We start from the raw sequence: 15,800 nt of genomic DNA on the forward strand, positions 1-15,800 counted from the left end.
TTTTGTTTGCCTACTCCAAGGTAATAATTTTATTTAGTGTCATAGGAAGGTGAGTTAATATGAAGTAGCCATATACAGAAGAAAGAGCATCAATAAAAACTTTTTAAAAACAGGTATGAGGGGCACCTAGGTGGCAAAATGGATAGAGTACCAGCCCTGGAGTCAGGAGGACCTGAGTTCAGATCTGGCCTCAGACGAAACACTTGATACTTGCTAGCTGTGTGACCCTGGGCAACTCACTTAACCCCACCTGCCTTAAAAAAATAAAATAAAAAACAAATGCTAAAAATTGATTTTACACATAACTGGGGAAAAATAAAATACTAAATAAATACACAGATGGAAACAAAATGAATAAAATTCAGGAAGGGACAATACCAAATGTGGCAATTTTATTACCTTGCTAAATTTAATGTAAATTTTTTAAAGTTCTTACATAACAGAAGTTCACGGGCTTATAAACAATGCTCTTTTTTGTTCTTTTCAAGTTCAACATTTTTGTTTATGAATGACTGTTAAGTTCATAAGTAAGGAAAAAAGAAAGAGAAAACCACTGTGCCTTGCCTGCTTTAAATGGTTGTAGTAAGAATCAAAAGAGAGATAGACAATGTAAAGCATTTTGTAATTACAAGCCTCTATGTTATCTCAGTAGATTCATAAATAAGATGGAGAGCAGCAACCTCACCTCGGTGACTGAGTTCATCCTCCTCGGACTCTCCAGCCAGCCTGATCTCCAGGTGTACCTCTTCCTCCTCTTCCTCATGATCTACCTGATGATCTTGCTGGGAAACCTGCTCATTGTGTTGTTGATAATAATAAATACATTCCTTCATACGCCCATGTACTTCTTCCTCACCAATCTGTCCATAATTGAAGTCTGTTATACATCCTGTGTGTTCCCACAAATGCTTGGCCACTTCCTTGCAGAAAGAAAGTCTATATTCTATGTCTGCTGTGTAATACAGGTCTACACATTCCTGTCCTTTGGCATTGCAGAGTGTTATATCCTCTCAGTGATGGCCTATGACCGTTACATTGCTATTTGGGAACCCTTGAGGTACTCAGTCATAATGAACAGGGGTGTATGTGTGAGGCTGGTGACTGGGTCTTGGATGGGTGGCTTTGTGGGATCCCTGGTGGCAACAGTATCTACATTCCAGCTCTCATTCTGTAGGGATAATGTTATCAATCATTTCTTATGTGAAATGCCTGCTCTGTTCCACCTCTCCTGTACAGACACATCCCAGGCAGAGATTCTCTCACAAATCCTTTGTGTCTTTACCCTTTTGTGCCCTGTCACCTTCATCACTTTCTCCTATACCCACATCATCAACACTGTCCTTCAAATTCGCTCTGCCCAGGGCCGTAGAAAAGCTTTCTCCACTTGTTCTTCTCACCTTCTGGTTGTCATCCTATTCTTTGGGACTGTGATATCTCTTTATATGAGGCCCAAGTCCCTGCACTCCCCAGAAAAGGACAAGATGATCACTGTGTTTTATGTTGCCTTCACACCTACCCTGAATCCCCTCATCTATAGCCTGAGGAATAAGGATATGAAAATAGCACTAAGAAAACTCCTAGGGAAACCTAGAGACACATAAAACATGTTCTACATCCTAGACCATCTGGCAGAAAAAGGTACCTATGCTGTTTGTATAATGCTACTCCCAAGCCTGCCACTTCCACTTTGTGCCTCTTTCTCAGGAACTGGAGACCAAGTCAACATTATTTCCATTATTTGTGTTGGATGTGCCAATCTGCAATGTGCTCTATGGATTTACTCAGAATCTCTGTGATTCTGACTTATAATGTGTGTAGATTGATATACACTTCCTTGTTCACCATTCCCAACTTCCTCACATTCATCTTGATCAGTCTCATCCTTCTGGTTTCCCCACTCCATTCTTCCATAGCCTTCCATTTTGCCTCTGACTGCCTCTTCTAATTTTATGAACTCCCCTTTATATTCAAACTTTATCTTCCCTCCAGAAATGGGTTACATGTCTTTGGTAATTATTGATACGTCTATATGTTTGCCTTCAATAGAATGTAAGCTCCTTGAGAGAAAGAACTATTTTAGTTTATCTTTCTGCCTCCAGGACACTGTGCCTAGCTCATAGTAGGAACTTAATAAATACAGTACTTGTTGAACTGAATTCAGGGTCTCAGAGATCTCTCCTTCTAGGGATAGCTGTCTCACAAAATTGAGTCTTGCAAATGTGATTTGCTTGAAGCTATGTAAGTAGCACATGTACACTTCAAACACAAGTCCTAGGACTCCAAAGCCAAATATTCTTTTCCCTAAACCATGCTTCTGTTTCAAAAAGAAAAAAATATAATTCCTAAATATTATCAGATCTGGAATGGATACTCTTTGTAAGGATATTCCTCAGGGTTTGGTCCTGGGTCCTCTTCTCTCCTTTTTCTTTACTCAATATGCTTAGTTTTAACTGTCACCTTCACTCAGATGACTCCCAGATTTACACATCCAGTCATGATCCCATTTTTGAATTTCATTCCCGTATTACCAATTGCTTACTGTGCATTTAAAACTGGATGGCTCATAAGAATATCAAATTCAACACATCTACAACAGAATTTCTTATTATTTTTCCCTAAGCCCACCCCTCTTCTTAATTTCCTACTTTGTGTTGATAATGGCACCTGCTTCTAGTCAATAAAGTTTTCAACCTTGGAGTCATCCTCAGTGAGTACATCTTTCTCATATTTTATTTCCCATCAGTTCCCAAACCTTCTCAATTCTACATTTACAATGTATCTCACATTTCTTCCTTTCTCTCTCAAAAAGAACCCCACCAAGTTAGTGCTCTCATCACCTTTCACCTAGACTACTGTAACAATTTCTTAATGTGTTTCCTTGCATTCAGCCTCTGTCTTCATTAATCTCTTCTCCATATAACTACAAAGATTATATTCCTAGAACACAGATTTGACCACATCGGTCTCTTGCCCAGGAAGAAGCTAAGCTCCTTGCCTCTAAGATAAAATAAAAATTTTTGTTTCTTTTTCTTTTAAACCCTTCACAATATGGTTTCAGCCTACCTTTATGGCTACATTGAACAGTTCTTATCCACATCCATTCTACATTTCAGTTAATTTGGCCTAATTATTTTTCCTCATATGTGACATTCTATCTTTCCACCTCTCTGTAATGAACTCCCTGCTCAAACCTAACTCATAGAATCACTAGCTCACCTCTACGCTCACCTCAGGAGTTACCTCCTGCATGAAGCTTATATGGATACCCTCCCAGTTACTCATGTCCTCCTCACCTTAAATGACTTTGCATCAATTTAATCAATTAATCAAGTGATTAAAAAGCATTTAAGTGCCTCCTATGTATCAGCTACTTATGTGAATAGTCATAGGTCAGAGCTTGGCCCAGGCATTTCCTTTCATAGCCAAGAGAACAATATGTGTTTGGCTATAATCTGCCACCAACAAGTGGAATGGATGCTGCCCTCATTGTGTTTGAGAGTCCACTATTGCATTGCATTGCAACCATCCTATTTGGACTGAGTGAGGAAATTCCATCTAAGGCTTTGGAGAACTTGTTAATTGTTCTCATTGATAATGGATGGGCCACTAAACCTGATAAGATCTAGGAATCTACTTAAAGGTCAAACACTTAAAGAGGGGTAGCAGTGGGAATCCCCACCAAGGTGGGAGAAAAGCTACTTACAATAAACTTCTCACTACTTAGAAGTAGGTCATCAGACTTCTTTTTGGTTTCTAGAGATGGCACTACCCTCCCCCTAACACCTGCCCCTCATTCCAGGCATAATCCTATAGTCCTTCTATGTGTGAGCTGATGGCAATGTATGAAATTTCAGTATGACCTCAAACAACAAGATGACATAGAAACCTCCCAAAGTGCAATTGGGAAGCCCTGTCTTTGGAATCTTTGCTCTGTATACTACTGAAATACAAATGACTTCCACTACTAATGATGTAACTTGTAATCTTTCACAGAATAAACAACATGGACACTGTAGGCAAATGAGATTTTCCACATGCACCTTTGGTGGAGCCATGACCAATTATATTCCTTTTAAGAAGTAGCTCTGGGGTGGGCAGACATCTTCAATCAGTGGACCTACTCAAGCTTCAGTGCAACCCCAAGGAAAAGCAGAAAAATGCCACCTGGCCTCAGCATATGCCAGACACCATCATTAGGACCCCAGCTTAGCACCAGGCAAGCTGCCAGACATTTACAGTCTCCAATGGCCAGCACCTGAGGCCCTAGTGCACAAGGCTAGTGACCAGCCCCCTGAATCCCAGCAAAAGAAGCTTTGGACAACGCTGCCTGTGTTCCAGCAGGAGAGCTGAACTTTAAAAGCCATGAAATAGGCCAACACATTGAGCAAAAAGAAAAAAGTACACTGACTATATATTATTATGGTGACAGGGAAGGTCAAAACAAAAATTCAGAAGACTACAATACTGTCAATATACCCAAATCTGGAAACCTCAAAGGCAAATATGAACTGGTCTCAAGCCCAAAAAGCCATCTTGGATGAGCTGAAGAAGGATTTTAAAAGTCAAATAAGAGAGGTAGAAGAAAAATTGGGGAACAGAAAGAAAAGGTATGCAAGAGAGAGTCAATAGTTTGGAAAAGGAAGGACAAAAATTAAATGTAGAAAACAATCCCTTAGAAAATACAATTGGCCAAAAGAAAAAAAATCCACTGAAGAAGTGGATCCTTAAAAAGTAGAATTGGCCAAATGGAAAAGAAGGTATAAAAGCTACCTGAAGAAAACAATTGGCTAAAAAATTAGAATTGGACAAGTGGAAGCTAATGAATCTGAGAGACACCATCAAGAAGCAGTCAAACAAAATCAAAAGAATGAATAAGTAGAAGAAAATGTAAAATACCTCATTGGAAAAATTACTGATCTGGAAAATAGATCCAGGAGAGATAATTTAAGAATTATTGATCTACTTGAAACCCATGATCAAAAAAAAAAAAGCCTGGACAGCATTTTTCAAGAAATTATGAAGGAAAACTGCCCTGAGGTTCTAGAACAAGAAGGTAAAATTGCCATTGATCACCTCCTGAAAGAGACCCCAAAATGAAAACTTCAAGGAATATTGTAGCCAAACTCCATAATTGTTAGGTAAAGAAAATACTACAAGCAGCCAGAAAGAAACAATTTTTACAGCCAGTGTCTTTGATAAAGCCTTAATTTCTCAAATATATAGAGAACTGAGTCAAATTCCTAGGAATACAAGTCATTCCCCAATTGATAATGGGTCAAAGGATACGACTAGGAAGTTTTCAGATGAAGAAACTAATGCTGCCTTTAGTCACATGAAAAAATGCTCTAAATCACTATTGATTAGAGAAATGCAAATCAAAACAACTCTGAGGCACCATACCACACCTATCAGATTGTCTACCATGACAAAACTGGAAAATGATAAATGTTGGAGAAGATATGGGAAAATTGGAACACTCATGCATTGTTAGTGGAGTTGCGAACTGATCCAACTATTCTGGAGAGTAATTTGGAACTATGCCAAAATGGCTATAAAACTGTGCATACCCTTTGACCCAGCAACAATTCCATTTCTAGGTCTCTATCCTAAAAAGATTATAAAAATCAGCTCTTTTTGTGGTAGGCAAGAATTGAAAATTGAGGGGATGCCCATCAGTTGGGGAATGGCTGAACAAGTTGTGGTATGTGAATGTAATGGAATACTATTGTTCCATAAGACATGATGAGAAAATGATGAGAAATTCAGAAAAATCTAGAAATACTTATATGAACTGATGCTGAATGAAGTAAGCGGGACCAGGAGAGCATCATCTGCTGTAACAGTAACATTGTGCAATGACTCTTCTCAGCAATGCAGGGATCTAAGACAACTCCAAAAACTCATAATGAAAATGCTATCCACATCCAGAGAAAGAATTTTAGAGTCTGAATGCAGATGGAAGCATACTATTTGCTCTCTCTTTTTGTTGTTTTCTTTTCTTTCTTGTGGTTTCTCCCATTGGTTTTATTTCTTTTTTACAATATGACTAATATGAAAATATGTTTAATATAAATACATATGTAGAGCCTGTATCAGATGGAATGCTGTCTTGGGCTGGGGGAAGGAGTGGAAGGGGGAGAAAATTTTGAACTCAAAATCTTATGGAAGAAAATGTTGAAAATTTAAATAAATTTTAAAAAAAGAATGAAAGACAACAGCTGTGTGTGTCTTTGTAGTTCTTTTTGTTGTAGGAAAAAACAATTTGTGTCCTTAAAGCAGGTCTTTCTTGCTCCATTCTCTCCTGGCTTTGATCTGTAGTTCATACCTCTGCTAGTTCTGTCTTTGCCTTTCCTACGCTCAAAACCATGCAAAGGTTTCCTATTGTTTATTACTAAAGTTCAAATTTTCAAGCCTGCTCTTCAAGGCTTCCACAGCTGGTACCCCTATACCTCTCCAGAAAGAATCGTAAGATAATAGAAATCTTAGGGCTGGCAAGAACCTTTCCTGACCCCCTTGCCACCTACAACTGACAACCTCCTCCCTTTGAACCCATTGGCTTGTATACATTTTGTGTATACCTGTATATGTGCATTTTATCACCCAAAATAAAACGTAACTCCCTTGAGGGCAGGGTTTTTCATGTCTTTCCTTATATCCTTAGCAACAAGCACAATGCCTGACATATAATAGTTTCTTAATAAATATTCATTGAATTATAGAGTAAATTTTTAATAATTAGCAGTTGAATAAATGAATGATCCAAACCTATTTATGAGCATTTTGACTTCTTAAAATCCTCTAAGTTTCTATATATCTATTTAACTGCAACTATATGCAAGACAGGAGAGAAAGAAATTATAAAACTATATCCTTTTCCACAAGAGGCCTAGGAAGACAAAAACCGTGTTGGAACGACAGGTGTTGGCAATCAGAATTAGATGAACTAACACTGAAACAGGGGAGGGGAACCTGCAGCCTTGAAGCCACATGTGGCCTTCTAAGTCCTTGCCTTCAGCCTTTTGACTGAGTCCAAGTCTTACAGAACACATGCTTTTATTAAGAGGATTTGTTCTGTGAAGTTTGGATTCAGTCAAAGGGCTGAGCCTAAGGACCCAAAGGGCTACCTGAGTCCTTGAGGTCACAAGTTCCCCACCCCAGCACTGGACCTTTGAAAGAGAGGAAAAGGAACAGTAAGGGAAAGCAGCCATAGTGTGAGAACTGTCTTGGGTTAATGAGGGGGGACAGTATATGCTGCTGTGAAATCCTGGGTCCCAACTGAGAGTGTCTGGGGGTGTCTGGTGTTTTCGTGTTCTTTTTAATGAGGCTTCTGGGCAGATAAGGGCATAATAATAGGTAACTGAGAGTGAAGGGAGAAAACATTAACAGAGAGGCCCTTGAGAATAAGAGAAGGCACTATAGGGCCCCTCAGTCCCCATCCACTTCCAGAGCCAGCTCCCAATGATTGGCCCCTTAAATATTCCCATTCTGCCTTTTGGTAGGGCACTGTGGTATGAAAGTAGGGAAAGTGTCCTGTGCTTTCTTTCATTCCCTCTATACTTATTCTCTCTACTTCATATCTAACCTCTAACCTTTGAAAAGCTGCAGGTTTGGGGCCGGTATTTTGAAACAGACTTCCCTATACGGATTAGAGCCAAAGTAGGAGTCTCACTCTCAGTGTTTATGGAAAATCATCAAGTGCTTTGCTAAAGTGAATGAAGTTTAGGTGACTGAGGCAGGACCTAGGGGAAGGGTCTGAGCGTCTGGAAGTTCTTTTCAAAAGTGATTTAGATTTGGGCCTATCCTACAAGAGGGGAATGTTGAGGATAGGATGAGAATTGCAAGCCTTCTCTAGCAATGAAATCAAATGACCCTTCCTTTGCTTGAAATGTGTGTTGGGTTTAGAGAGGGGTTAAAAACAGTCTGGGAGGCTCAACCATAGGGCAAAGTAGACTATTAGCACCAGGTACACCCCACAGGAGGAGAGAAGTCTGGGGGTCAAAATAAATGAGATTTTTCCAACTGTTGTTTTAGCTTTCCTGTCCTTCATTCCAAAGGCAGATATATACTAAAGTCTGTCAGGCTGTTGAAGATATACTGTATTTTTAGGAAGAAGTGAGAGGGTACATTTCTGATCAATCCATATCTTGGTTTCACATTGTTCTTACAGATAGATAGCATATGCACTTAGTGGATTAATCCTATCAATTCTATTAAATAAAAAAAAATAAGCCTCTAGAATTTCAAGGTTCAGAAAGCTATATAGGATAATAATTAGGCAAATATTTCTTTTTTTAAATTTATTTAATCTTTAATTCACAGAGCAAAACAAAAATTACCATAACACAGTACAATGAAAAAGATTATTGCACATGAAACTGCCAATCTACTATGTATAACTTGATATTCCCTCCAAATATACAACAAAGTTATCATCTAAATTACATTTTTTTCTTCCCTTTCCACCCTCCAACCTAGAGGTGGCTACCATTAGACACAAATAGGTATAGATATGTAAAATTATTCTACACATAATTTTATTCATCAATTCTTTCTCTGGATGAAGATAGTACCTTTCTTCATATAGCCTTAATTTTTAATCGGTGTATTTATAATAGTCAAGATGACTTAGTCACTCAAAGTCATTCTTAAAACAATTACTGCTGTCACTGTATACAATGTTCACTTGGTTCTTCTCACTTCCCTCTTCTTCTTTCCGTACAAGTCTTTCCATGCCTTTCTAAGATCACTGCTCTTATCATTTCTTAGAGCACAGTAGTATTCCTTCACAGCCATACACCACAACTTGTTCAGTCATTCCCTACTTGATGAGGATCTCTGCAACTTCCAATTCTTTACCACCTCAAAGAGAACTGCTATAAACATTCCATTCACATTCAAAGCTATAATTACTATTTGTGAATTTCCCTCCATCTTATTTTTACTCACCATATTCTTTCTCAGCTTGTTTTGACCCTATCCCTGTTACCTAATCTTCTCCTTCTACCTTTTCACACTTCATTCCACTCACCCCTCCAAAGGTCCCCTCATTCCCTCTTTCCATCCCCCCCAATCTCAATCCACACACCCCTCCTAATGTCTCCCTCTCTTCCCCCTCCCAAATCTCAAACCCCTCTAAAAGAACCTCCCCTATACTGTCCCCCAGTTTCCTCAGCTTTCTACACATGCAGAAGATTTCTACACCTTCCAGACATACATTTTGTTTCTTCTTCCACTCGGATGACAGTATAGCAAGTTTCCAGTATTACCAGCCCTCTACCCCCCACTTGCTTCTTCTGTATTATTTCTTCCTTTTATGTACCATTTTTATGATATAATTGCTCCCTCTTACCTTTTGCTGCCCAATTTTGATTTTTAGAATCACTCTGTCACACACAACTCAGCCCTAACCTTTCTTTAAAACTGTCTTAGTAATGACAACAGTTTTAAGAATTCTGATTATATATGTATATGTATATGTGTATATGTATGTGTGTGTGTGTGTGTTATAATTTGTCTTTAATATTTTCCTTATATTTTTTTCTGGATGTTTATATTGAATTTTCTATTGAATCCTGGTCTTTTTGTCACAGATATCTGAAAGTCTTTCAGTTCATCAAATGTCTTTTTTTTTCCACTCAGGATTACACTCAACTTTCTGGGTAAGTTATCCTTGGATGCAGCTCCAGCTCTTTTCCTCTTTGAAATGTAATGTTCCAAGACCTACAGTCTTTTAGAGTAGAAGTTGTTTGGTCTTATGAAAAGAGTATTTACATTATTTCTTGTTTTTTTTTTCTTGTATACTTTCTCCTTAGCCAGAGTTTTTAAACTTGGCTATGACATTCTTATAAGTTTTCTTCCTGAGATTTCTTTCAGGTGATGAATGGTAGATTTTTTTTTATTTCTACTTTACCATCTTGTTCTAGAATTTCAGGGAAATTTTCCTTAATAACTTCTTGGAATATTGTATCCAGATTCTTTTTTTTATCATAATGTTCCAGTAGTCTGACAATCCTTATATTGTTTTTCCTTGATCTGTTCTTCAGATCAATTGTTCTTCTAATGAGATCTTTCACATTCTCTTCTATTTTTTCTGTTTTTATTATATCTCGGTGTCTTATAACATCATTCAATTCTGCTTGCCTGATTCTAGTTTTCAAGGAGTTATTTTCCTCCTTAAGATTTTGGGCATCCTTTTTCCAATTGGTTAACTTCTCTTCATAATTTTCTTTGATTGTTTCTATTTTTTCCCTAATTTTTCCTCAGTCTCTCTTATCTGGGTTTTTAATTCTTTTTTAATTTCTTCCAAGAATTTTTTTTGTGTTTATAACCATTTGATATTATAAAGTACTATAATAAATACTGGAGATGATATGAAGTGCAGAGAAGACACATTTTGCCTTTACATTTTGCCTGGTAAGGGGATATAGAATATTTGGTTACTAAAATGGATCAATTATCTTTGATTTTGTCAATATGAATACCATTTGGGATAGTCTTTGGGAGTACTGAAACTTAACCACTCTATGACTGTCTTTCTTTTGAGCCTCTCGCACTTTAGCTAGGCTGGTCCTCATATAATCCTAGGTGTCACTGCATAAGGCTGAAGGCTCAATTTCATAGTACTTCTCCCTTTGGGGTTATTGTTATTAAATATATGCCCCACGTGAAAATGGCTCCAGTAAGAGAAAAAATACTTTTTAACAGTGTGGTTGGGATCCCAGGCCACTCTCTCCCTTATGGCTACCAATGTTCTCCCTTATTCTCATGCTATAATAAAAGAACTCAAAGAAATGTAAGGACAGGGTCAACCGTAGGTATTTATGAGAGATATTTCAGATCAGTCAGATGCAGCTTTTAACAGACTAAAAAGACATGATTAGGATTAGATGCCAGTTGAATCCCTCTACAATAAGGCAGGAAGAGGGGAGGGAATTCTTCAGTTCCTCAGTGTCTCTTTTTCCCTTTAACTTTCTTGCTTCAGATGCAAGCACCTACACTAATAAACATAAGCTTATACCTTAATACTCGTTCCTCTCATTGTCACATTTCATGGCCTCTCTTGGAGGAACTCCCTCTGAGGAAGGGAGCTGCCAGATGCTATCATCCTGATTCTGCTTTACGTATTGAGGGAAAGCATCACTGCCTCCCTTCACTCCCCATCCAGAACTCCTGGAAACCCCACCCACCTAAGCTTGCAGTTCTGCTCTGGGTTAAGTTTCCTCTCTTCTCTCACTGGGAAGAGATACAAGTCTTAAGGTTTTTAGAGACTTAGTCACCCTTGGCAGAGTCCAGCCTTCACCAGAAGGGCTCTTACACTCAGAAAAGAGTCATACATCTAGGGCCCACACTTGAAGCCCCTTGAGCTGGACATAACCTGTCAGTATTTTAATTCTGCTAGCATAACCTTTGCACAACAATAACACATCAAAGTAAGGTTTTAGATCAAGTGCTGTATGTACAGACAACTGTAATCCCTGATGATTCAGAAGTCCAAATGAGATAAATTTATTATTGATCAAGGGATCAAGGTCAGCTTCTTTCTGAAATTAGCTTTTGACCTGGAATTTAAATGATATGTAGGAATTTAACAGTAATGGAATGATATTTTAAGCAAAAGGAATTTTGTGAGCTGAAGTACAGTGGTGGAAGAATCTAGGGTATATTCAGGCCCCTGTGAATACTCTACTTTGGGGAGAAAATGGTTTAAATCTAGAAAGGTAGAATGGAGTCAGAATGTAGAAGGGCTTAAATGCTAGATAAAGGGACCTTAAGTCTGTAAATAGGGAGCCATGAGAGGATTTGGAGCAAGACAAAACAAGAGAATCCTAATGCAGAGGAAAAATATATTGGCAATATGAAGGATGAATTGAAGTTCTCAAGGAGTTTACAGTAATTAAGTGATTGATTCTGCTTGAATACCGGCCTTATGCACCTTGTCTTCCTTTATATTCAAAGAAGAACAAAATGACATCATGACATCAGGGTCAATGTACAGTCCAACTGTGGCTGATCAGAACAACATACGAATGCTTGGGTTGGAGATGTCTCTAAAATTTAAAATAATAAAAAAATGCAATAATAGAATGGTATGGGTGCTGTCTTTTGACTTGAGCACAAATTGGATTTAAATGAGGCAGAATTGCATGATGTCGTCAGCCTCAACTCTCTCTTCCAGAGTCACCAAAAGCTATAGGAAAAAGAAAGAAAAAAAGTCGGTGAGGTAGGCATGTAAAGATGCATTACATAATTTGAATCTAAAAAATTATGCTGGCATTCATTAGAAAACAACACTAATTATAGACTAAACTTATATCTTTTGTAAGTCAGATTATAAAGGAAAACGTTATTTATATTCTGACCCATATAGGAAATATGAGTGGTTTTTTAATTGTGCTGTTAGCAGTTAAGTATTAACAATCCAAATATCAATGAACTTGTAGAACAATCAAAGAACAAACATTTATTAAGCATCTACTATGTGCCAGGAACTATGCTATGTTCTGGGGATACAAGAGGCAAAAGAGAGTCCCTGGGGGGCAGCTAGGTGGTGCAGTGGATACAGCACCGGCCCTGAAGTCAGTAGTACCTGAGTTCAAACCCGGTCTCAGACCAAACACTTGACACTTACTAGCTGTGTGACCCTGGGCAAGTTGCTTAATCCTAAATGCCTAAAAAAATAAAAGAAAGAAAGAAAAGAGTCCCCTCTCTCAAGGAACTCACAGTCTAATGGGGAAGACAACATGCCGACAAATATATACAAATCAAGCTATATAGAAGATAAACAGGAAATAATTAACAGAGAGAAGATACTAGAATTGAGAGAGGTTGGGGAAGGCTTCCGGTAAAAGATGGGATTTTTAGTTGGGACTTAAAGGAAGCCAGGGAGGTCAATAGGTACAGCAGAGCAGGGAGAGCATTCCAGGCATGTGGGGCAGCCAAAGAAAATGCCTGGACATCTGAGATGAAGTGTTTTGTTCTTGGAACAGCTAGGAGGCCAGTGTCACTGGACTGAAGAGTACATTTTGGGGAGTAAGGTGTCAGAAGACTGGAATCTAAGAGGGAGCTAGATTATAAAGGACCTTGAGGATTTTGTGTTTGATCCTGAAGGCAATAGGGAACCATTGGAGTTTATTAAGTAGGGGGTGATGTGTTTGGAACTACACTTTAGGGAAATCACTTGAGTGCCCGAATGAAGGATGGATTGGGATGGGGGACAGACTTAAGACAGGCAGACCCACATGTAGGCTATTACAATAGTTTAGGGATCAGGTGAGGATGAGTGGCACCACAGTGTGGTAGTGTCAGAGGAGGGAAGAGGGCACATTTGAGAGGTTTTGTTTTGGGGGGCAAAGTGCAGGAAGGTGAGAGAGAGTGAGAAATCCAGGATAACTCCTAGGTTGCAAGCTGGAGAAACCGGGAGAATAGTGTTTTCCTCTGGAGTATTAGGGCTGGCAGAAGAAGGGGAGGGATTGGGGGGGGGGAAGAGTTCCTAACTTTGTACCTAATTCTACCTGATAAAATGTGACATTATTAATGATCATGATGACATATTGATATTTACATAATTATAAATTCATGGATACATGAAAGCTGTCTATTAAGAATTTACTATATTCCAAGCTCTAGGATAAGAATAGAAGGTAAGAGTATAACATCTGACCTTAGATAGCTTATGGTCTAATGAAGGGAGACAGAACACAAAAGGAATGGAGGTCATGGAAGGATGTTTTGGTCTGGGCAGTCACAGGAATTGGTTGAAGTAATTGTATATATTATTTTCTTAACTCTGCTTTCTTTACTTTGCATTAATTTGTGTCTTTCCTTAATTCTCTTTTTCATTTCTTATAGCAAAGTAATATTTGTTGCATTCATAGAACATAATTTACTTAACCATTCTCCAATCGAGGGACAGGTAAGTTATTCTTGGATGCAACTCTAACTCTTTTCCTCTTTGAAATATAATGTTTCAAGACCTACAGCCTTTTAGAGTAGAAGCTGCTTGGTCTTATGAAATCCTGTATTTCCAGAAAATCTAGGGGCAGCTAGGTGGCGCAGTGGGGGGCAGCTAGGTGGCACAGTGGATAGAGCTCCAGCTTTGGAGTCAGGAGGAGCTGAGTTAAAATCTGAGCTCAGACATATAGCACTGTGACCCTGGGCAAGTCATTTAACCCCATTGCTTCCAAAAAAAATCTGTTTTTCCAGAGTATTTACATTGTTTCTTGTCTTTTTTCCTCTTGAAGCTTGTAATATTTATCATAAGAATTGGTTGAAGTAACTCTAATCAATCCCACAAAAGAGTAGTTAAAGTCTTAATATGATCTTGCAGGTTCAGATATTAAGTGACTTGCCCGGGGTCACATAGCTAGCAAGTGGTTGACTTAACATTGAAATCCTAGTTTTCTAATAACAAAAAATGTTATTCCCATAAACTAAAGTTAATACATTTAGTTAAGTTTTATTTTTATCCAAACATGTCTCAGAGGCATTGAGGGAAGACAGGCTTTTTTCCTTTCTTGAGAGAGGGAATTTTTGCACCCCAGAGACCTGGAAGATACTCTTTCAAGTGAAGACTAGAACCCCAGAAGATCTGGGGCACAGGGCTATGAAGGAATAAAGATAATCTGCAGGAAATGAGTCTGAGTCATAGTGGCAGTGTCACTCCCTTCCTGCCTGTAGTATTTCTTTACAGGATGACTATCCTAGAGGCGGTTGGTAGATGGTGAAAGTCAGTGGATACATTGCAGAAGCAACTAGAAATTTAGAATTTAAGCAAACTTCTGGAAATGAGTTGGGTCATGGGTATCCATTCCAGGGACAGTAGGGGTGTAGGACACTGTGTTAGGCACTCTGTGAGAAATAGAGAAGTAAAGACTTTTTTTTGCTACCCTGATAACATATATTTTGCATATGACTTGATGATATCAGTGCTCTTTAGAGCTTATACACTTATTCCAATGATGCTGCCATAGCTGATAAGTCTTTGAAATCTCTTCAGGCTATGAAACATACTTTTGGAAAGCTATAACGAGATTAAATATTCAGCCTTTTGGTTGGATTAGCTGTGGGACTCTCTCTCAATCCATCTCTTCATCCCCCTAATTCAGGCACAGACTCAGCAGCAACATAACAATGGAAAATCAGACCAGCGCCTATGAGTTCCTCTTCCTGGCCTTCTCCAGTCACCAAGAACTCCTGTTCTCACTATTCTTAGCCTTATACCTGGCAGCTCTCCTGGGGAACCTGCTGATCCTTGTTGCTATTGGCTCAGACTCACGCCTCCATACACCCATGTACGTGTTCCTGGTCAACTTATCTCTGGCAGATCTGTGCTTCGCCTCCACTACAGTGCCCAAGCTCCTTTATGCCCTGCTCACTGGGGACCAGACCATCTCCCATTCCAGCTTGCCTGTCCCAAGTCTTCCTTTTCCTGATGGCAGGTAGCGTGGACAGCTATGTGTTAGCTGCCATGGCATGGGACCGATATGTAGCTATATGCAAACCACTCCACTATACTATTGTAGTGACCTCTGCCTTGATGTATGGTACTCCCGGGGGCTGTGTGGGTGGGCATGGCCCTGCATTCTCTTCTTCACACAGCGCTCCTTGCTTGTCTCACCTTCTGTAACAATTGTGTTCTCCCATACTTCTTCTGTGATGTCCATCTTGCCTGCTCTGACACCTCCCTCAATTACCTGGTAGCTATAGTTGAGGGTGACTCTGTAATCACAGTGCCTGCGGTTTGCATTATGGCCTCTTATGTCTTCACTAGAACTGCTGTTTGTCAGGTTGGAGCCCCTGGG

General features: G+C 39.0%; 1 protein-coding gene across 1 annotated transcript; it reads left to right on the forward strand.

Annotated features, from left to right (window-relative positions):
• The first annotated feature begins 839 nt into the window (after positions 1 to 839).
• On the forward strand, positions 840 to 1,601 carry LOC110193255 (olfactory receptor 2T2-like). Its single transcript, XM_020964930.1, has one exon. The coding sequence runs from the start codon at positions 840 to 842 to the stop codon at positions 1,599 to 1,601; it is 762 nt and encodes a 253-aa protein (XP_020820589.1).
• Positions 1,602 to 15,800: the final 14,199 nt, after the last annotated feature.

The sequence above is a fragment of the Phascolarctos cinereus genome, unplaced genomic scaffold (assembly GCF_003287225.1).
Source record: "Phascolarctos cinereus isolate Bilbo 61053 unplaced genomic scaffold, phaCin_HiC Scaffold_2;HRSCAF=192, whole genome shotgun sequence".
NCBI lineage: Eukaryota > Metazoa > Chordata > Mammalia > Diprotodontia > Phascolarctidae > Phascolarctos > Phascolarctos cinereus.